Genomic DNA, 22,156 nt, shown 5'->3' with positions numbered 1-22,156 from the left:
AGTCTGGAGTGATATGAAAAAGGAAATAAACTGTATAAGAATTGGAAAAGCTGGTTAGGCTAGTTATGTTGAAATGAAAAAATAAAAAAGGATGACAATTATATGAAAAAATGTCACATCGACTTTCATTTCCATGTCAATGTAGGTATTCCCAGTCTATATCTTTACATTAGCAGACCTTTAAGTTTTTGCTGACTCCTGCACCACCCTATGTCTTCAAATTTTCATTAATTAAGTGTTTTAGCTCATTACAAGTCTTTAGAGGATTGTAAATTATCAACACTATAATGCAAGTTTCTTATTGATCTCATTTATTTAACAATCATATAGGTCAAAATATGGCAGATTATTCAAAAAAAAAATCAAGAAAACTAGTGCTCACAAGATGACTTCCTGCATTTCAAGGTTTCTCTATGGTGTGCTCTGAGGGACAGCTCTCAACTTTGCATATATAAGAACTAGTATTTTTCAATGCTCAAAGGCTACTAGATATGTGCTCTGCCATTCTAATGAGTTGCATTCCTGACTTGAAAAGAGCTTCTGGAGTTATCTTCCTTCTGTGTAAGACAACATTAGTATTCCTTTGCTTTACAAATGTGACAACAGCATGTTTTCTTCACACCACAGTATGTATCATTTGTACCCACAATGAATATGCATCCACTTTTTCTAGAAACTCTAATTTCCTATCTTCAGTAAGGTTTCTAGTAGCTTCATGACGATAATTACAAGCTGTAGTTTATGAAAGTATACAAAACTTGCTTTCACAATGCTAACCATTCAATGCCTTTAACCAAAACTTCAATGACTATGAGCAACCACATGTAACCAAGGCATTCCTACCATCACATGTAAGAAATTAATTCATTACCAGAAGAGTACTACTATATCACATGAATGCCTAAGCTTTTTATACTGAAAAATAAATGCATCAATCTAACATCTTTGGTTAGGTCATTCGCTTAATCAGGTTGCAATGAAAGTGTCAGAATTTCCTGAATTGGGGTCTCCCTGATAACCATGCATTTCTTCCACACTGCTTAGAAGAACCATCTTATTCACAACCTCTAATTCCACATGGAAACTAACAAAGCCCATCCAAAATTTTTGGATGTTTATTACACATTCATGTATAAAAAAAATACCTTTAGGTCCTTGATGTTTCAAGGCCCACTGGATAGCAGTTATTTTTTCTTCTCGTTCTTTCAGCCACTGCTGATGTCGCAACTCTTCTTCTTCCTCCTCTGCACGTTCCCTTTAGAAAAAAAAAAAAGTTAAACAAAACTTGCCAGCACACATGAATAAAACAAAACAATGGATACATTATGGTATCACATGAATATCCAATAATGATACTACATCTGCATTTTCCTGCATTCATAACCAATTGGGACGATTAATCTTTCTTGAATATTTGGGTTACAAAGCACCTTTCCACTTTCATGATATGAAAATCCAAAAGCAACAAACATTAAACAGATGTACAAGAATTCTGCAACTTCGCACAAGTACAAATACAAGCTCTGCTAAACACTGATATTATGAAAGGTGCATATGACCTTGATCATGGGTGTAATACTTTCTGTCATTTATGAAAAGAGATGTGGAGTCATATGGCTGAAAAGATATAAGAAAAAGAACAAGAAGTGGTACAAAATATTTAGGAGAGGTAATTTGGTGGCTAGCTTCAGCTGTGTTGTGTGCATAACAAAGGAGTATTGGCACTTTCAAATGGAATCATGAAAATACTGAAATTAGGAAGGAGGCATGAAAACTTAGAAGGAAACTTCTGATAAAGGTAAGAGATGGACTGAGAGGTTTAAGAGGCATCACAGTTTGCATAACATCTGTATGACTGGTGAGGCTAACAGTGCTAATGCAAAGGCAGCAAAATAGTACTTTATATATCATTTAAAGAAAAGGAAGTTACACACCTCAGCAAGTGTTTAATGTGGATGGGACTGTTGGGGCAAAGAATGCCATTTAGGGCAAGGAATAAAATGACTGCTCCATGTTAAAGGCAGCCAATGAGCACTTGATGCCTCTACTAAGAAGGAATTCTGAGAGCTTTTAAGCTTAATCCTTTGAGAGCATTTCACTCAGAAAATCATAAGGCTATAATGAGCTGTGTAAAGTTTATATCAACACTGATTTGGCATTCTAACCAAAAGATTTGGGTCCTCAAGAGTATTTTTCAGGAGTAGTTTCATAAGCTCTTTCTGTCCTACTATAAAGCATTACTGAGCCAGGAATCAATGCATATTCTTGTCAAAGAACCATACTGAATGCTGGACTGAGAGGAATCTAAATGCTAGGGAATGATGAAGCAGCTGTATCTTCATGAATACTGTGAAGTCTACCATATCATAGGAAGGAAGTCAAACCAACAACAATGAACAGTGTTAGAGGTATGTTATGTTCTGAGTGTGTGAAGGTTTTGTATAAACAGAAACAAAGCCCTGGATCCAACAGACAATTGTGACTCTTAGTAACAATGTGGCTTAGTTGCTAAAGTCACATTCTAAGGACCTGACCAATAAGGAGTTCATGCAGTTCAATGCTAAACAACTCCATGAGGAAAGGAAAAAAACATGCCTTACCATATGCCATTCAAAAACCAAGGTTAGCAGATGTGTCTGACTTCTAAGAAAAAGATGTGGATCACAACCATGAAAAAGCCCTTGCATTCTCTAGAAAGCTAAGACATTTCACTTAATTACAGGGTGCTTTAAAAAGAGATAAAAAGCCATGCCACACAGCTAAAACTAGACAGCTTTTTCATAAGGCCAATGAAAATTTCCCCTCTCCCACCTTTTGTTGAAACAGCTGAATAGCTAATTCTGGGGTTTATATAAACAACCCTAGTACCTCTCCCTCTCCCTCAGTCTCCCAACCCACTTTACTACCACCTCAAACCTTCATCACCTCATTTTTAGTAGGGTCTCATCACATATCATCTAAATTTATTGGTGTCAATCCGTGGTACATATCTCTTAGTGTATGTCACTGAATCTATATTTCATAATTGTTAAATTAGTGCTCAGAGTAACCCACTAATAAAATATTTTGAATGTTTATAAAATGACATTTCATGGAAAACCAGGTTTTCAGGGATGTATCTTTGTTAATGTATTGGATAGAGGTATAAAAACAACAGCAGTGTAGTTACCGACATTCTAGATATATACTAAAAATGTAAAAATACACTCACTTCACTAATTGCTCCCAAAAACCATCCAGCTGGTGATCCAAAAGGCCTGCCTCTAGCTGGTTTATCTCATGCCTGAGCTGGTTGTATGCTGCCCGTTCCTCAGCTTCTAAAGCCTGAAGCTCTTCCACACGTTCTAAAGAGTAAACTGTTACTGTACAGATACACTCATAATATGATGCAGAAACACAAGTAAATTAAATCTGATCACTCATTCTCTTAAAAAAGGTTACTTTTGTGTGCTTACAAATTTGTAAAAAAAGTTCAAAAGTGGAAACCTAAAGAAATACATCTCTTTTTTGAAGGTGGAGGCTTCAGTCACAGACAAAAATCCAAATTTTAGCAAGGCTTTAAATGTGATATGAAAGGGATAATGAAAGTAGTGATACATATAACACATACTACAAATATTTCTCAAAAGTTAATCCATCTACCAAGAGCAATGTCATATTCTATTCTCAAAGAATGGGAAGACATAGCTTAATTGAAAATACATTATGTGGCATGGACAAAATCAACTAGAGAAAGAGCACTTGTTCTGCCATCACGTCAAAAGATCTACTAACCAGGAATACTGGGCAAACATACTTTCATTACACAATGATTATTTTCATCAACAGGTATTGTCCAGATTATTAACTGCTGACACTGACATATACAAAATCCATTGCTTCCCTCAGTAAAAAATAGAAAAAAATTACAGGAAAATCACTGCTTTCAGCTTTATGTAATATATTTTCTACAGTACTATGAATCTTTAAGGACAGTGTAAGACATCATAACTTACGTCTACTAAGCATCTTTGTGACAATCTCTCCCGGGGTTTCATTTGCTCCATCTCCACGTTCCCTTTTCCTTTTGGGTGTATCAACACATTCCAGTAACTTGGCATATTGCAAAGCACAATTCTTGGTTGAATACCAGTCTGGTGGTCTGCCTTTTTCATTTGTCAACATCTTAATATTTCGTCTTACAGCAACCCTGAGAGAAAGTTTAACAAACTTTATGAGTGAAATAACTACAAGCAAGCAAAGACTGGAGATAGCTTAGAGGCACATTCTCTTAGAATTTGTTATGTCATTTGGACCATATGCCTAGATGATCCTGTGCCTGAAGAAAGTGGAAGGAGGACAGGTTCAGTGGGGCGAGATGAAGGCAGAAGATGAGAAGCAGAATTACCCTAAGTTCAGAAAAAGGAAAATAAGATACCAACACTAGTATCTTTGTCAGTTGGAGAACTAGCATTAAACTGATCAGGTTGGAGGAGAAGAAAGGCTGAAATATAGAAGTTGTTGATGTTTGTAGTTTAGGATCAAAAGATCTATCAGCATAAGTCATCATACTTTCTTTTTATGAAGGTGTGCTTGAAATTACAAAGAACAGCTTTGCAGTGATTTCAACCAGAAGTAAAGGCAGAGGGGTTTTAGAAGGGAAATTTTATGGCCCAGTATGCACTGTCTCTGATGTAACAGGCATCAGAGCAGAAGTGATCAAACCATGACATGGTGGATAACCTGTGCTATGTGCTCAGGACAAAAAATGACATCCCAACCAGAGCAGCAGTACCCACACCAGGTAGAGTCAACAAAGAAGCTCAGCAGGGATACTGATGAGCTCTGGTGAAGTACTAAAGTTGGCATTTCAAGGGAAGGATAGAGGGTGGGCATGCCCAATTAGAAGTAACAGAAATAAGATTAAGATCACAAGACACTAAGGTGGGAGGAAGAAATGGTGAATAGAGGGAAAAAAAAAAAAAAAAAAAAAAAAAAAGTGTTCAAAGAGTGGTCATGACAATTAGGAGCTTAGGTAGGGTGTTTAACTACTTTTTTCCGGATCATTATAAAGGGAAAAAGGAAAGCACTGGCTCCAATAGGAGTGTCTTGGTTTGAGTCTAACCAATCATTGTAGTATACACTGAAATCCCTCAAAGAGATCTAAGCAAATGGATGTGAAGAGAGCAAAGCATTGTGGCATGAAGTCAAATAGTCGAAGAGTTATACATAACTGAAGTAATGGAATGGAAGAGGGTGCAATACACAAAACACAAAGGCAAGATAATATAGTACAGAGAGACTTTGAGCCAGAAAGTATCAAAGCCAAGGGCCTCTAGATCCACAAGGTGAACTAATAGGTGTTTTTGTACAACAGTAGGCACAAACTTCATGACTGCATAAAAAATAATAAGAGATAATATTTGGACATCTGAAAGTGTCCAGCTATCTATGTAAAAGTTTTTCAAAAGTTCATCCTACCTCTGACAGATATGATATGCAGGATATGCTTGAGTTTCAATCTAAATACTTTCATTCATAATATACCCATATTGTACTGTTTTTTTGACATTTTATTAATATTCTGAGTGGAAAATTAAGATAAAAGGTCTCCCCAAGGAATGCAACCCCCTTACCCCATTGTTTACTATAGGAAAAAATTCACTATACGTTTTTTTTACTTGAGCTGTGTTTTCCAGGAATATCCCAACAAAAGGCTAGGGATATCTTTATAAAAGTATCTGCAATTGGAAATTTGTTTGAAGAATGCAACTTTATGAGAAAAGTTTTATCCACTAGCTCACCAGTTTTGGTCACCACTGCGCATAACAGCTGATGCAAGGCATAGTTGTTCGCGTGTTGTCCATGTATCTATCTGATACTGCTTCAGTTTGAGACCTGAAAAATTATATTACTCAGTTCATAACTAATGCACAGGGAACTCAATGAGGATTCTGCATGCTCATCATAGTTTTGAAGAGAAGCACATTCTGTATATAGTACTTTAATTTTACTAAAAATTCCATCTACAAATACTCAGATGCTGTAGAAAAAATGAAGTTAATCACCTATCAAACTATCAGTTTCTAATATAATGAATCCTACAATGGTGTTTTGCACAAAAAATTTATGAAGAATAAAACCCTGGTCTTGATGAAGATTCATATGTTCTTGCCCTGCCAGGCTATCAGCTTTCCTACTAAGCTCAATATTATCCAATGCACAAACCTAAACACAGATGTTGCCCAAGAGCATATTTCAATGGCTGAAAGAGCTTCAAAGAATGAAAATAAAAATGCAACATTCTAGCAGCTCTACTGCACTAAAACAGTCTTACGTCAGACCTAACCTGCCTGTTACCACCTCACTCTAAATGATCAGTGAAGGCAAGCAAACACATACATGACAAGGAGGATCAGAAATGTCCTATTTAGTCAACAACTTGGCCCACTTGAAGAATAAATCTGTTTAAGACTTGCATCTTTCTTTTAGCCATTATCAGCTATCAACTCAAAATTTTTTATTAGAATGAGACGAGTCTTAATTCAAAGGGAGCAAAGCCTTGCTAAAAATTAGTACATACAGAAGATCTTTTTTAATATGGCATAGACTGACATGTTCACAGCAAAAAGCAAAAGCTCTTTACCAATGGACATGAAAAATTCATCATCGCAATTTCAAAAGCTCTTTACTGATGGGCATGAAAAATTCATCATCGCAATTTCCTTATTTCATCCAGTGTATTAAATAAATTCTAATTCTACAAATTTCTAAATTCAAATATCTAACAAATAAGTTAAGAAATAACAGAAGTTTCTAAGGAATAATCAGTAGTTCTAAGAATTGCTAGTATTCAACCCCCTAATGTGGAGGTCCTATCAAAATCTAACAATATCAGCAAATCTACCTTTCTATGCTAGATTCTGGTTTCTTCAATTCTAATAAATAAAGCAGACAATTCAGGCCAATATCTCACCACTGTCTGTCACTATGTCAAACATTCTCTGGTGTCTTCTGCTCGGGGCAAATTAGCTTGTTCTTCACTGTGCACAGATGTTCACTTTTTTAATGCACGAAATTCCACTTTTAACAATTCCCTAATATTTCTTACAAAGAAATTAGCTATTGTCACAGATGAAGCATTTTACAGGCAATGATATTAGCTATTTTGCCAACTAGTCACAGCTCTGGCTGGTTACAAGCCGCTTTTGCTGAGTAGCTTAGTTTCGAAATTTCATTTTCCCTGCACCACATGTGGGTTACAGTGCGAAAGGCAAGTTACACTAAGGTAGGCTAGGTCAGGGAAAAGGGAGGACTCTACCCCTAGTTGGGAAAATGTATAGATGACTGATTGAGTTGACTGTTCTAACCCAAAATTTTGCAAAGATATCAAAAAGCTATCCAGGTGCTGAAAAATATGAGCTCTTTCACAACTCTGGTGGAGTTGGAGCAATTCATCACATGCTTATCTAATGCTCTATGCTCATGTAATTCTTTAATCATTAGAACTGTTATATGTAAGAATCTCGATATCTGCAAAAACCTCTTCGTAAACAGTAGATAAATACAGACACACAGCAGAAATAAAAGAAAAACTACCTATCAGCAATTTGACTCACCACTGCCACTCAATCGGCTAAAATAACAGCATTTCGGTAATGGTAAAGTTCAGAGAAATATGAAAATGAAGATCCTTGAGGATTTTGGTTGCTTTGGCACGTATGTAGGTTCTCTCTTGGGTAACCATGAGCTCCTTTTTATTTCTTAACGCAGGCTGGGATAAGTATTCCGCAACTATAAATAATAGATGTCATATCCTAATCTTCATTAGCATTCAACATCAGAATTTTTCACAAATTTTTCATCTGAATGTAATAATGTCAGGATATAATAAAGGATAATAGTGTCATTTAGAGATGTGCTTTTATTTATTTGTTAATCCATCACAAATGGTTGAAAGTAGAGATGTGCCTTTATTTACTTGTTAATCCATCATAAATGGTTGAAAGTGGGCCGCTTTTAAACCTAGCATGGCTTGAGATGGAAAATATAAAAACAAAAATAGCAACAGAACTCACCTTACCTAAACTTAAACAGAACATTAAATAAGCTATTTATCTTTAGTCAATAAATCAATATAATACAGGTGCATACGCAAAATCTAATTTTCCCATCTGTTTGGCATTATCATATTCTAACTCACAGTGAATGGGATGAGGTTGAACGTAGAGGAATTTTCTTTTTTTAAGTATTGAAGATATGAATACAAGTTTAAATTGTGGATCTTTTTTTATCGTGGATCTTTTTTTATCAGAAATTTTGGAAACGACAAAAACGACATACTTTGGGGATCATCACATACGAGTGTCTTATAAGCTGTCGGCCAAAATACGTGACAGCAACTCTTTTCATTTGACAGTCAAACTCTGACCTAATAAAAGCGATGAAAAATGTTAAAGCTTCCATAAATAAATCTATAATACAATGACTGGTCGTGCACAACCAGGCCACCTGTAAACATAAACAATAACACTGTCCTCTGCGTTGTTTACATGTTTCTTTCTCACCCATCACACGGTAGCTTATTAAATGCACAATTAAGTTCCTAAATGCTAAGTCTATAACACTCACGTTCTTGAAGTGATGTTGCCATTTTCGCTCAATAAATACCGTAAAAACGCAATACAACACAAAAGAGAGTTTCGTTCAGCATCGGTAGGTGGCAGAGGTAGCCACAGTCTCTCACCCTCACACTCGAAATACAGGAATTTACTCAGTAATTATTTTTCCCGATATTCACATCACTAATAGGGCTTCGGGTAGGCTACTTAAAATAGGTGTACATATCAACCTTTATGATATCTTTTAGGGTATTTAAGGTACAGCAATAAAACAAGAATATTAATCATTGTGATTTTCATTGTACAACATCTTCAAGGCGGGTAAAAATCAGCAATGTCTGTTGTACTATATATATATATATATATATATATATATATATATATATATATATATATATATATATATATATATATATATATATATTCCTATGAGTCCACGGGAAAAATGAATATCATATATTCTTTCTTTTTTCTTTCATACTATTCGCCATTTCCCGCGTTAGCGAGGTAGCGCTAAAAACAGAGGACTGGGCCCCTGAAGGAATATCCTCACCTGGCCCCCTTCTCTGTTCCTTCTTTTGGAAAAAAAAAAAAAAAGAAAGAGAGAGGGAAGGATTTCCAGCCCCCCGCTCCCTCCCCTTTTAGTCGCCTTCTACGACACGCAGGGAATACGTGAGAAGTATTCTTTCTTCCCTATCCCCAGAGATAATATAACCATGAAAGTTCTTGGGTTCTTTACCTATTTATGGCTTACATTTACACATTTACGTAAGGATAGTCATCTTGCAATTATGTTTTATGGAGACACAAAGAAATCAATTAAAATTCCAATGTTTTGATAACTGTATAACGATATTCAATAGAGAATGAATGATAGGTTACCAATCATACTACAACTGTGTTGTTGACATTTTTATTTCAGGTTACATTGCCATGTCATATGAGTGGTCACATTGTGATGTCATATGAGTGGTCACATTGTGATGTCATATGAGTGGTCACATTGTGATGTCATATGACTGGTCAGAACCCATCCTTCTTCCATCCCTCTCCACACACTTGTCTTTCTCCACATATATTCCTTAGAGCTTCGTCACAACTCGTTCCTCTCCTCTTATCCCTCTGGGACTCGTCACAACTCGTCCCTCTTAGCTCTCTCACATTTCAATCCCTCTCCAATCGTCCCTCTTAGCCTTGTCACACCTCGTCCCTCTCAGACCTGTCGCATCTCGTCCCTCTCCACTTGACCCTCTTAGCCCTGTGCCATCTCGTCCCTCTCCACTTGACCTTCTTATCCCTGTCCCATATCGTCCCTCTCCACTTGACCTTCTTATCCCTGTCCCATCTCGTCCCTCTCCACTTGACCCTCTTATCCCTGTCCCATCTCGTCCCTCTCCACTTGACCCTCTTAGCCCTGTCCCATCTCGTCCCTCTCCACTTGACCTTCTTATCCCTGTCACATCACTTCTTGGCTGATGCTGACCACGGTTGGGGGCCTCCTGGCGGTGGACTCGCCCTCCTCGACGTTCGTCAGCTGGAGTCGCTCGTTGCCATCCCGCTCTGTCCGCGTCTCCATCACGGTGCCCAGCTTGGTCTTCTTGTACTGATGAGGAAGGAAGAGGTTATGAGGCTATGAGAACCTGCCGAACCTCCCCATAATGAGGATCATGAGATACTGACGAAGGCAGAAGACCTTCCTCTTCCTCACGTAATGGGTGATCAATGGGCGGGGGCAGGGGCCATGGGCGAACTCACCTTGTACTTCTCCATGGGGTCGATGTCTTCTTCAAGGATGCCCAGCTGCGTCAGGAGCCAGCGGGTTCTGTTCACCAGCTGCTCCTGCATCAGGGTGATGCACATGGAGAGCAGAGCCATCCCTGCAACACACACGGTAACCACAAGTAGTAAATGGGGAAGTAAGCGATCTGATGACTCGGGTCACAAAGATCAGAGGGAATGAATGGGTTGTTGAACATGGCGTGGAATGATATGCCGAATGCTAATGTATTCAGAAACTATATTCATAGTGGGGGGGGAGGAGACACTGTAACTCCAGTTGTTACGAGACACTGTAGCTCCAGTGGTTACAAGACACTGTAACTCCAGTGGACTGTTGGGTTTCGAGGCATATAAAATGGATGGACCTGATGGCGTCTCGCTCTATCTGCTCAAGCAACGTGCAGCAACACCTACTTAGTCGTTTCAAACGTAAAATATTGCAAGAAAAAAAATTGTGGAGGAAGATATAATGCCAATGGAATGGAAGAGAACAAATTTCGTGCCTATTTTTTTTTTAAATAAAAATAAGGTGGCAGGGATACTGCTTTTGAACTACAGATGAGTATCTCTGATGAATGTGATCTGTAAAATGCTTGAAAAGATAATCAAAAATCGAATGGATGATCACTGGCAGAGGATGGATGATCAAAATGAAAATCAACAAGGGATTAGAGAAATAACTCACGCATAGATACGAGTGTGAGAGAGAGTCATAGCATTGTCGCAGGCGAGAGATGGATGAGTGGACCGTGTTCTTCATAATGTCTGAAAGCATTGGACACCATCCCTCACAAGTGGATGGTAAATAATTAAGGATATTCGTGCAGACATGAGGGCAAAATTTAGCTTCTGGACCAAAAAGTAATCTCAGTGGAAGGGCTGAGAGGACATTTTTCGTAGGGGGCGCCTTTGCTGAAGTGGATTGGGAGGGAGGGAAGTCGTCGGTGGTGTGGTAGAGGGAAATATGTGAGGGGGAATCACACACAGGTGAACCATGTCTTTTATTACTGTAAAGTCTGGTCGGCTAGTGCTGTCATCTGCCTCACCTGCGTCATTGTGTGATGTAGATCACCCTTCACACAACCTTCGTGTTCAAGGGTCGTAACGTCGTGCTCAAGGGTCGTACGGTCGTGCTTAAGGGTCGTACCGTCGTGCTCAAGGGTCGTACGGTCGTGTTTAATGGTCGTACCGTCGTGCTCAAGGGTCGTAACGTCGCCGTGCTCGAGGGTCGTACCGTCGTGCTCAAGGCTCGTATCGTCGTGCTCAAGGGTCCGTACCGTCGTGCTCAAGGGTCGTACCGTCGTGCTCAAGGGTCGTATTGTTGTGATCAAGGGTCGTACCGTCGTGCTCAAAGGTCGTACTGTCGTGCTCAAAGGTCGTACCGTCGTGCTCAAGGGTCGTACTGTCGTGCTCAAGGGTCCGTACCATCGTGCTCAAGAGTTGCATCGTCGTGCTCAAGGGTTCGTATCGTCGTGCTCAAGGGTTCGTACCGTCGTGCTCAGGGGTCGTACCGTCGTGCCACCTTCCACTAACCAAAGAGACAGAAGAGGACAGTGACCGCCATCTTCACGGCGGCCATGAAGCCATCTTCGAGGTCCAGGAAGGAGTTGCCGGGGACGAGGTCGCCGAAACCGATGGTGGTGAGGGTGATCAAGGTGAAGTAGACGGCCGTCAGGAGGTCCCAGCCCTCCCAGGCGCTGAACACCGCGCCACCCATCATCAGGTAGGCCGAGATCACACTCAGGTTGACCGCGATGGGCACCTCCACCTGCCGGCGTGCACGACACCCGTCACTCAGGGGGTCACCCGGCTCCCCCATGACACTCAGCAGGGGTGCGGAAGGGGAGTAAGACACTTAGAAGGGTGTAGCAGGTCAGTAAGATACCCAGCAGGGTGTAGCAGGTCAGTAAGACACTCAGCAGGGGGTAGCAGGTCAGTAAGATACTCAGCAGGGGTGCTGCAGGTCAGTAATATACTCAGAAGGGGTGCAACAGGGCAGCAAGATACTCAACAGGGGTGCAGCAGGTCAGAAAGATACTCAATAGGAGCGCAGCAGGTCAGAAAGATACTCAGTAGGGGTGCAGCAGGTCAGTAAGATACTCAGCAGGGGTGCAGCTGGTCAATAAGATACTCAGAAGGGGTGTAGCAGGTCAGTAAGATACTCAGCAGGGGTGTAGCAGGTCAATAAGACACTCAGCAGGGGTGTAACAGGTCAATATGATACTCAGCAGGGGTGTAGCAGGTCAATAAGATACTCAGTAGGGGTGTAGCAGGCCAGTAAGATACTCAGCAGGGTATAGCAGGTCAGTAAGATACTCAGCAGGGGTGTAGCAGGTCAATAAGATACTCAGCAGGGGTGTAGCAGGTCAATAAGATACTCAGCAGGGGTGTAGCAGGCCAGTAAGATACTCAGCAGGGTATAGCAGGTCAGTAAGATACTCAGCAGGGGTGTAGCAGGTCAATAAGATACTCAGCAGGGGTGGAGCAGGTTAATAAGATACTCAGCAGGGGTGTAGCAGGTCAATAAGATACTCAGCAGGGGTGTAGCAGGTCAATAAGATACTCAGCAGGGGTGTAGCAGGTCAATAAGATACTCAGCAGGGGTGTAGCAGGTCAATAAGATACTCAGCAGGGGTGTAGCAGGTCAATAAGATACTCAGCAGGGGTGTAGCAGGTTAATAAGATACTCAGCAGGGGTGCAGCAGGTCAGTAAGATACTCAGCAGGGGTGTAGCAGGTTAATAAGATACTCAGCAGGGGTGTAGCAGGTTAATAAGATACTCAGCAGGGGTGTAGCAGGTCAATAAGATACTCAGCAGGGGTGTAGCAGGTCAATAAGATACTCAGCAGGGGTGTACCAGGTCAATAAGATACTCAGCAAGGGTGTAGCAGGCCAGTAAGATACTCAGCAGGGTATAGCAGGTCAGTAAGGTACTCAGCAGGGGTGTAGTAGGTCAATAAGATACTCAGCAGGGGTGTAGCAGGTTAATAAGATACTCAGTAGGGGTGTAGCAGGTCAATAAGATACTCAGCAGGGGTGCTACATGTGAGCAAGCCACTCAGCAGGGACCAGCTGGCCCCTACAAGGAATGGTGTTGGCTCTCACAAACCATGAAGTAGTCGCTACACTGGTGAGGGAGGACCTACCTTGGCTGTGGACATGTAGGTCTCGTAGCCCACGCTGTCTTTCCAAAGCGTCCGCTTCTCCAGGAGGGTGGCGCCCTTCCTGGCCTCCGCTATCCTGCGGCGAAGCCGACACCAGCGGCAGCACACCCGGCTGACGGGGCCCAGGGTTAAGTGTTAGTGGCTGAGGGGGGTCATCGGATGTGGCAAACGCCTGTGGTCAATGGTTGTGGCTAAGGGCCATAGTTAGTAGCTGTGGTTAGTGGCAATGGTTAGTGGCTGTGGTTAGTGGCAATGGTTAGTGGCTGTGGTTAGTGGCAATGGTTAGTGGCTGTGGTCATTGCCTGTGGCTAAAGTCCATGGTTAGTGACTCTAAACTGTAACCTTGAACTGTACTCTCTCGTTCCCTTCCTTCCCTTGTCCACTGTGAGCCTGGGGGCTCGGGCGACCTACCCTACCTGTAGATGTACTTGAAGGATTTGGCGAAGAAGTCGCCGATGTTCGCCAGGAAGACCAGAAGGAGTGGGATGCCTACCACGTTGTAGAAGATGGTGAAGATGCGGCCCTTGTAGGTCTTGGGGGCGATATGGCCATAACCTGGAAAAATAGCACGTAATTCTATCCACTTCCCCAGGGGCGTCATCTTCACTTTTACCTAACCTCAGAACACTCACATCAATAAATACGTGTTACGCCAAAAGGAAAGATCTACTTTATCTTACATACAAAAGAATAGACTTTCCGGTGTTTTGCCTACTCTCATATGAGAGAAAAAAAAAAAATGTAATTTTTCAGGAACTATACGTTTGAGCTATGTCCAGATTTAATATCGTAGCTATAATTTACTGTTTTCCTCATTTATGATATTTCTCGAGGCTGGAACAGTGTTTTTGCATTAGTTCTAGTATAAGTCAACTACATTTTGTAGGTTGTAGCGCAGGACACAAAGTTTTCCAGCTATCATGAAGGCATTTAAGACAGCTTCAATCAAAGATACAGCGCCATTTTGATTACACGCATGCGCACACTGCTCACCTGAAAATTATGGCAATCATTATTTCACAAAATTTAGACATCATACATCAAATAAATGATAAAGTAGAAATAAAAACTACAAAAGAATGCTGCTTGATGCCAAAAAAGTACATATATAGTAGATGGGGTGAACGTACTTGTCCTAGAAATAGAATTATATTCAATGTTTTGCTTTTAAACATGAGTGTACGTACATGTGACAAAATCAGGTTCATGTTTAGTGACCATTAGGACTGAAATAACACATCATGATTACAGACCAGGTGTTCTGAGCCAATTTCAGGGTGAATGGAGATGATCGATAAACACGACATACAGATATGTCAAATGTAGCAATATATATATATATATATATATATATATATATATATATATATATATATATATATATATATATATATATATAGTACAGAGCCATGATGCCTCTTTTAAATCTATTTTTGTGCACATTTATTTTTCATCGTATTGTATCTATACAATCATCAGGCCCTCGTCTTAATTAGGGTGAAGTCGAAGTCCCGTCCATCGTACTTAAGGGCCTGTACCGTCGTGTTCAACTGTACCATCGTGTTCAAGACCACCCCCCCGTACCGTCGTGTTCAAGTCCCCCCGTACCGTCGTGTTCAAGACCCGACCCCCCCGTACCGTCGTGTTCAAGTCCCCCCGTACCGTCGTGTTCAAACCACCCCCCGTACCGTCGTGTTCAAGTTCCCCCGTACCGTCGAGTTCAAGTCCCTCCGTACCGTCGTGTTCAAGACAACCCCTCTCCGTACCGTCGTGTCCAGCAGTCGTATCGTACCGATCGTACCGTATCCTGGAATCCGGCGGTGGGGTAGAGACTGACCTATGACAGCCATGCTGGTGACGGTGAAGAGGAGGGACTTGGGGAAGGTCCAGTCGTACTCCCACGAGTCGACGTGGCCGTCGTAGTTGATGTTGGGGTCTGAGGACGTCTTCACCACGAAGTCATGGAATATTCTCAACGTTTTCATCACCTGCAGGAGGGGAGGGGGCAAAGGCGTCAGGTACTGTCTGCTGGTGGTGGGCGTGGGTGTTGTTGGGTACGTGTTCTGCTGGTCTGGGGGAGACTCTGGTACCTGGTGTGATGACAGAAAAACAAGAAGAAAAAAAGATACACTTTTGCACATTTCGAAAATTCACAGAATATTTCTTGATGTCGCAGACCCACTGAAGAAAACATGACGCCAAATCGTCCCTTGCTCCTCCCTCGCCAATTCTCCTCCCTCGCCAAATATCTTCGTGTGTCAAGGTTGGCGTGATGCACTGAACTGTTTCTTCAGCTGGAGAGCATTGTAAACAAGGACACTGTAACGGGAGGACGGGAGCGGAACTCAGATGGCTGAGGATGTAATTGGTTTCCTGTAGGACAGAAGGATACATGCCTGGCCTCATACTGAACACTTCATAACTGCTACCTCAACACTCTCAACACTCACTACCATGACACACTCAACACTCACTGCCATGACACACTCAACACTCACTACCATGACACACTCAACACTCTCTACCATGACACACTCAACACTCTCTACCATGACACACTCAACACTCTCTACCATGACACACTCAACACTCTCTACCATGACACACTCAACACTCACTACCATGACACACTCAACACTCTCTACCATGACACACTCAACACTCTCTACCATGACACACTCAACACTCACTACCATGACACACTCAACACTCACTACCATGACACACTCAACACTCACTACCATGACACACTCAACACTCACTACCACGAACAACACACTCTAACAGGTACTACCATGCCACTCCAGCAGCCAACAAACATAGCACACCACCCTCCCTCCCTCCCATGGTATACACTCGATACCCCCCCTCTCATGGTATACACTCCCTCCCTACCTCCTTCTCATGGTATACACTCCCTCCCTTCCTCCTTCTCATGGTATACACTCCCTCCCTTCCTCCTTCTCATGGTATACCCTCCCTCCCTTCCTCCTTCTCATGGTATACCCTCCCTTCCTCCTTCTCATGGTATACCCTCCCTCCCTACCTCCTTCTCATGGTATACACTCCCTCCCTTCCTCCTTCTCATGGTATACACTCCCTCCCTACCTCCTTCTAATGGTATACACTCCCTCCCTTCCTCCTTCTCATGGTATACCCTCCCTCCCTTCCTCCTTCTCATGGTATACCCTCACTTCCTCCTTCTCATGGTATACCCTCCCTCCCTACCTCCTTCTCATGGTATACACTCCCTCCCTTCCTCCTTCTCATGGTATACCCTCCCTCCCTACCTCCTTCTCATGGTATACCCTCCCTCCCTTCCTCCTTCTCATGGTATACACTCCCTCCCTTCCCATGGTATACACTCCCTCCCTCTCATGGCATGGAGGTGTGAGGTTGAGCCACTGGTACCTGGTGTGTTGACACCTACCTGCAGGTGGTAATCAGCCTTGGTAAGGTTCTGGGTGTTGAGGAACCACACGTAGTTCACGATGTACTTCTTGGAGTCGCTAATGTCTAGCGAGATCAGCTGCTTCTCGAAGCGTCGCTTCTCCTCTTCACTCCTCTCGAGCGTCAAGTACAGGCAGGCCCCTGCATGACCACCAGTCAGTCCTCTTACGTTTCATCCCACTTGTACCCGTCATGCTCAGTGGTCGTACCGTCATGCTCAGTGGTCGTGCTGTGACTGTCATTAGTCGTACCGTCATGCTCAGTGGTCTTAACGTCACGCTCATTAGTCGTACCATCACTCAGTAGTCGTATCGTCGTGCTCATAGTCGTACCATCACTCAGTCGTCGTACCGTCGTGCTCAGTAGTCGTACCGTCGTGCTCAGTGGTCGTACCGTCGTGCTCACTTCCGTCTCAGTAGAAATATATGAACCATAATCACGAAAAGAAGAAAATATTAATGAAAAAAAACTACATCATTAACTGATAACCAATATGTTACCATGATAAAAGGCAAGGAGAGGAATTCCAATGTAGATTAAATTGTCTTCACCAATGGCACTGGAAAACCCATGGACTGAACTAGATTGAACTACCATCACACATCGTTAAGGTAAAGCCTATCATTACAGCTTAAATGCTATGGGGTAATATTAGTTTGCAATGAATTCGACTTGTTCATGACCTATGTTAAGGTTCTTCGAGAATGAAGAAATTATATTCAATTTTGAACTCATCTATTCTTTACAGACTAAATGATAAAATCATTAGATCAGAATGTGTGTTTTCTCCATTCATCCATCCCTATAGAATGTCCACATCGGTATACCCTCTCTATACCACACGGTGTCTTGGATATTTATCTGGCCAGGTGTTGAGCCAGAGGGAGCAGTGGTGAGAGGGGAGGTGCCTTCTGCTTTACTACACAGGTCCCCATATACTTATACAGGTTATATACTGTGGTTTCTACTGTTGTATCCAACAGATAACCTCGTCAAAGACCGTTAACTTCGTCAAAGACCACCAGGTCTTCTGTTGTCTTAGTCGCGCCATTAGGTCTTCTCTTATCTTGGTCATGGAGCAGCGGATCTTCTGTTACCTAAGCCACGGACCATCAGGTTTTTTGTTATCTTAGCCACGGACCATCAGGTCTTCTGTTACCTAGCTTTCCCATCTGGGTGTTCCTTGCCCTTCCAGCCTTCCCCTTATTGCCTGACTCACCTCATCCCCAGCGCCCCACCTGCCTGGCCCCTCCCTGACTCACCAACGGCAGCGTACACCCCCACCAGGATGAAGAGGCCCAAGTGGGAGAGGAGGATCTTGGCGAAGGTCTTGCAGCAGCTGGTGCTCTTGCGGACCGGGCCGCCCAAGTTGTTCACCATCCTATTGAAGCCTTCAGTGGGACAGGGCAAGAGGAGGGAAAGAACTCTGTGTTAGCCATTGAACTTGCACATGTTCAAATGTAAATATAAAAAAAAAGGTCGCTCGTAATACTTCACCCCACAAAGATCAACTGCCAAGATATTTGTGCGCCAGGACTGGTTCTTGTGTTATTGCAATGACGGAATTCATAACTGTATGTCAAGATTATATAGGTTAGGTTAGGTTACGTTAGATTAGTTCACTCAAACAAAGCAGTTGTTGAAACTAGTTTTGACTGAAATGTTTAGGTAAAACTAGGTATAAAAAGACTCCAGTCCTGCATTTTGTTTTACCATATATATATATATATATATATATATATATATATATATATATATATATATATATATATATATATATATATATATATATATTCGGAAAGAGGAATAAAAAAAATGGTGCGAATCTTATGAGGAAGTGCGCAGACTCAGGGAGCATCTAAAACATCACACAAATAAATTCATAACTTAAGATAATTGGAAAAAAAAAAATCAGAATGACTGGAGGACAAGAGCCTGAGACGTCAGCCGGGACTTGATGGTGGTAGCCCGAGTCAGCCTCGTCATGGCTGACGTTGGTAAACTGTGCAAAAATAAGAAAAAAAAAAGTGCGGAAATCTAGATAATGTGTAGCTGGATGGGAAATAGCTGAAACGTAAATATGCATGAAGCTTGTGGAAGCCAAGTACTTAGCTGCCTTAGAACAAGTACATGAAGAGGCCAAACCTCTAAGTTATCTCAGAAAAACTGAACGAGGAAACCAAACCTCCAGCTGCCTCAGAAATCGAGGAAGCTGTTTCTAGCTGCCTTAGAACATGAGCCATGTCCAACTGCCTCAGAACATGAGAAAGCCATGTCTAGCTGCCTCAGAACATGAGAAAGCCATGCCCAACTGCCTTAGAACATGAGAAAGCCATGTCTAGCTGCCTCAGAACATGAGAAAGCCATGCCCAACTGCCTTAGAACATGAGAAAGCCATGTCTAGCTGCCTCAGAACATGAGAAAGCCATGTCTAGCTGCCTCAGAACATGAAAAAGCCATGTCTAGCTGCCTCAGAACATGAGAAAGCCATGCCCAACTGCCTCAGAACATGAGAAAGCCATGTCTAGCTGCCTCAGAACATGAGAAAGCCATGTCTAACTGCTTCAGAAAACGTACATGAGGAAGCCAAACCTCAAGCTTGCCGGAGTGTCGTATGCATGCTCCTTAAAGAATCACCAAAACAAAATGGTTACATTAGAGAAAGCCATAAATAGGTATGATAACTATGGCGGTAGGCGTAATAAGGTAAAGAATAGTGTCTGGATAAAAGGCAAAAGAGGAGAGGAGACCCAAGCGAGACTTGAGGTGAAGGTATATTGGCCTTACTGGGCAGCGTCATGATGGCGGCCGGGTTAGTTTAGATGCTTCACTGACCCTGGAAGCAACGTTGAGAGTTACGTCTTATTTATTATATTAGGCCATGCTCGTGATGACACACAGTAGTTCCTTATGGTAAAATAACCATTGGGTTTATATTGCGGGCTTAATGAACAAGAAGATTGAATGGAAGTCATTTTAGGTCAATTTAGGTTCTCATATGTTTATTTAGAACGTGTTGATCGTATTCGTATGACTTGGCAAATTCATAACTTTTGTCAATATACTTTCTAAATCTGAGAGATACAGACTGTAAAACTTTAGTACAATGTTCTTATGTACCAGAAGGCTTGCGTACAAAATGTGATACTAGTATTTGTAATAAGTAATTTCAGATGAAATTCCTTCCACAGTAACGAGAGGTTCTGAGGTTTGAAAGTCTAGCGAAGAGGATTAAGACTTCTGAAGTGGGTGTGAGGGAAGTGCCAACAATAACACTCCTGCACCTTGATGGAAGTGTGGGCAGGTGTGCCATCCGATAGTGTGCACTGACACCAGTGTAGTGAACAGGTGTTAAATGTCATTAAGCCGAATTCCACATCTGAATTTAATATATGAGTCAGGATATATGTGTGTCAGAGGTAGAGGGAACGAGGAGAAGTGGGAGACCAAATTGGAGGTGGAATGATGGAGTGAAAAAGATTTTGAGCGATCGGGGCCTGAACATGCAGGGGGATGAAAGGTGTGCAAGGAATAGAGTGAATCGGAAAGATGTGGTATACCGGGGTCGACGTGCTGTCAATGGATTGAACCAGGGCATGTGAAGCGTCTGGGGTAAACCATGGAAAGGTCTGTGGGGCCTGGATGTGGAATGGGGGCTGTGGTTTCGGTGCATTACACATGACAGTCAGAGACTGAGTGTGAACGAATGTGGCCTTTGTCTTTTCCTAGCGCTACCTCGCTGGAGGGGAGGTGGTGGGAGGGGGGGGTGCTATTTCATGTGTGGCGGGGTGGCGACGAAATGGATGAAGGCAGCAAGTATGAATATGTACATGTGTATATATGTATATGTCTGTGTATGTATACGTTGAAATGTATATGTATGTACATGTGCGTGTGTGGACGTTTATGTATATACATGTGTATGTAGATGGGTTGGGCCATACCTCATCTGTTTCAATGCGCTACCTCGCTAACGCGGGAGACGGCGATTAAGTATAATTATATGCGCCATCCACGCATACACACACACACACACATATACCCACTTTTGCCTGGCGAGATAACGTTCTCTCTTTCCACCCATTCTTCAACGCTCCCAGAACCTTCGCCCCCTCTCTCACCTTTTGACTCACTTCCACTTCCATGGTTCCATTCGCTGCTAAGTCCACTCCCAGATATCTAAAACACTTCACTTCCTCCAATTTCTCTCCATGCAAACTGACATCCCAGTTAACTAACCCATCAATCCTGTTGAACCTAATAACCTTGCTCTTATTTACATTTTCTCTCAAGTTTCTCCTTTCACACACTTTTCCAAACTCAGTCACCCGAATCAGCCACCAGTACTGTATCATCGGTGAACAACAAATGACTCTTTTCCTAGACCCTCTCATCCCCAACAGACTTCATACTCACCCCTCTCTCCAAAGCTCTTGCATTTACCTCCTTAACCACCCCATCCATTAGCAAGTTAATCAACCATGGAGACACCACACACCCCTGCCGCAGACCGACCTTCTCTGGGAACCAATCACTCTCCTCTCTTACTACTCGTACACATGTCTAATACCCTTGATAAAAACTTCTCTGCTTCTAGCAGCTTACCTCCCACACCATATACTTTTAAAACCTTCCACAAAGCATCTCTATCAATCCTATCACATGCCTTCTCCAGATCCATAGATACCACATACAAATCCATCTGTTTTTTCTAAGTATTTCTCAAACACATTCTTCAAAGCAGACACCTGATCCACACATCCTCTACCACTTCTGAAGTCACACTGCTCCTCCCCTATCAGATGCTATATATATATATATATATATATATATATATATATATATATATATATATATATATATATATACATATATATATATATATCTGGTCTTCATGTATTAATAAATGTTATATTTTGTTATAAAATGGAAAACTCATGAACACCTTCGAGTGTTCATGATGCTTCTACTGCCATGTATATTCTCAGTATATATGTGTGGTCCTTTTTGTCATCTAAGTCCGTCAAAATAAATATCAAGAACTACTATGTACATCACATGTGTTTGCCATAGAAAAATATGTTAATTATTTAGTATTAACAAATTCAGTATTTATCAAAGTTGATATTATTCAAAATTCAAATGAGACAAATTATTTAGATC

The 22,156-nt window shown here is 41.8% G+C and overlaps 2 protein-coding genes across 15 annotated transcripts in view; both read right to left on the bottom strand.

Moving 5' to 3' along the window:
* Window positions 1-8,734, bottom strand: part of LOC139759141 (uncharacterized) — a 28,661-nt gene extending 19,927 nt beyond the window's left edge. For 3 of the 7 annotated variants that reach the window (XM_071681142.1, XM_071681146.1, XM_071681144.1), the window contains exons 1-5: window positions 8,611-8,734; window positions 5,784-5,877; window positions 3,996-4,189; window positions 3,212-3,344; window positions 1,146-1,255 (exon numbers count right to left, since the gene is read on the bottom strand). In XM_071681142.1, coding sequence (XP_071537243.1) covers window positions 1,146-1,255; window positions 3,212-3,344; window positions 3,996-4,189; window positions 5,784-5,877; window positions 8,611-8,632 — 553 coding nt within the window. In that variant the 5' untranslated portion in view covers window positions 8,633-8,734. Of the gene's footprint in view, window positions 1-1,145; window positions 1,256-3,211; window positions 3,345-3,995; window positions 4,190-5,783; window positions 5,878-6,955; window positions 7,007-8,610 lie in introns of those variants that run through there. The other 4 variants (XM_071681141.1, XM_071681147.1, XM_071681143.1 and 1 more) reach the window with 3 other exon arrangements.
* A 755-nt stretch (window positions 8,735-9,489) lies between these two features.
* Window positions 9,490-22,156, bottom strand: part of LOC139759143 (TWiK family of potassium channels protein 7-like) — a 67,664-nt gene continuing 54,997 nt past the window's right edge. For 3 of the 8 annotated variants that reach the window (XM_071681150.1, XM_071681151.1, XM_071681149.1), the window contains 8 exons: window positions 18,256-18,384; window positions 16,974-17,134; window positions 15,381-15,531; window positions 13,960-14,098; window positions 13,526-13,655; window positions 11,913-12,147; window positions 10,356-10,477; window positions 9,491-10,203 (listed from right to left, as the gene is read on the bottom strand). In XM_071681150.1, coding sequence (XP_071537251.1) covers window positions 10,057-10,203; window positions 10,356-10,477; window positions 11,913-12,147; window positions 13,526-13,655; window positions 13,960-14,098; window positions 15,381-15,531; window positions 16,974-17,134; window positions 18,256-18,384 — 1,214 coding nt within the window. In that variant the 3' untranslated portion in view covers window positions 9,491-10,056. Of the gene's footprint in view, window positions 10,204-10,355; window positions 10,478-11,912; window positions 12,148-13,525; window positions 13,656-13,959; window positions 14,099-15,380; window positions 15,532-16,973; window positions 17,135-18,255; window positions 18,385-19,780; window positions 21,784-22,156 lie in introns of those variants that run through there. The other 5 variants (XM_071681155.1, XM_071681154.1, XM_071681152.1 and 2 more) reach the window with 4 other exon arrangements.

This window comes from Panulirus ornatus, chromosome 32, assembly GCF_036320965.1.
Source record: "Panulirus ornatus isolate Po-2019 chromosome 32, ASM3632096v1, whole genome shotgun sequence".
In the NCBI taxonomy this organism is placed as follows: Eukaryota; Metazoa; Arthropoda; class Malacostraca; order Decapoda; family Palinuridae; genus Panulirus; species Panulirus ornatus.
Note: the sequence above shows the minus strand (reverse complement) of the source record. Positions and strands in the feature narration are given on the sequence as shown.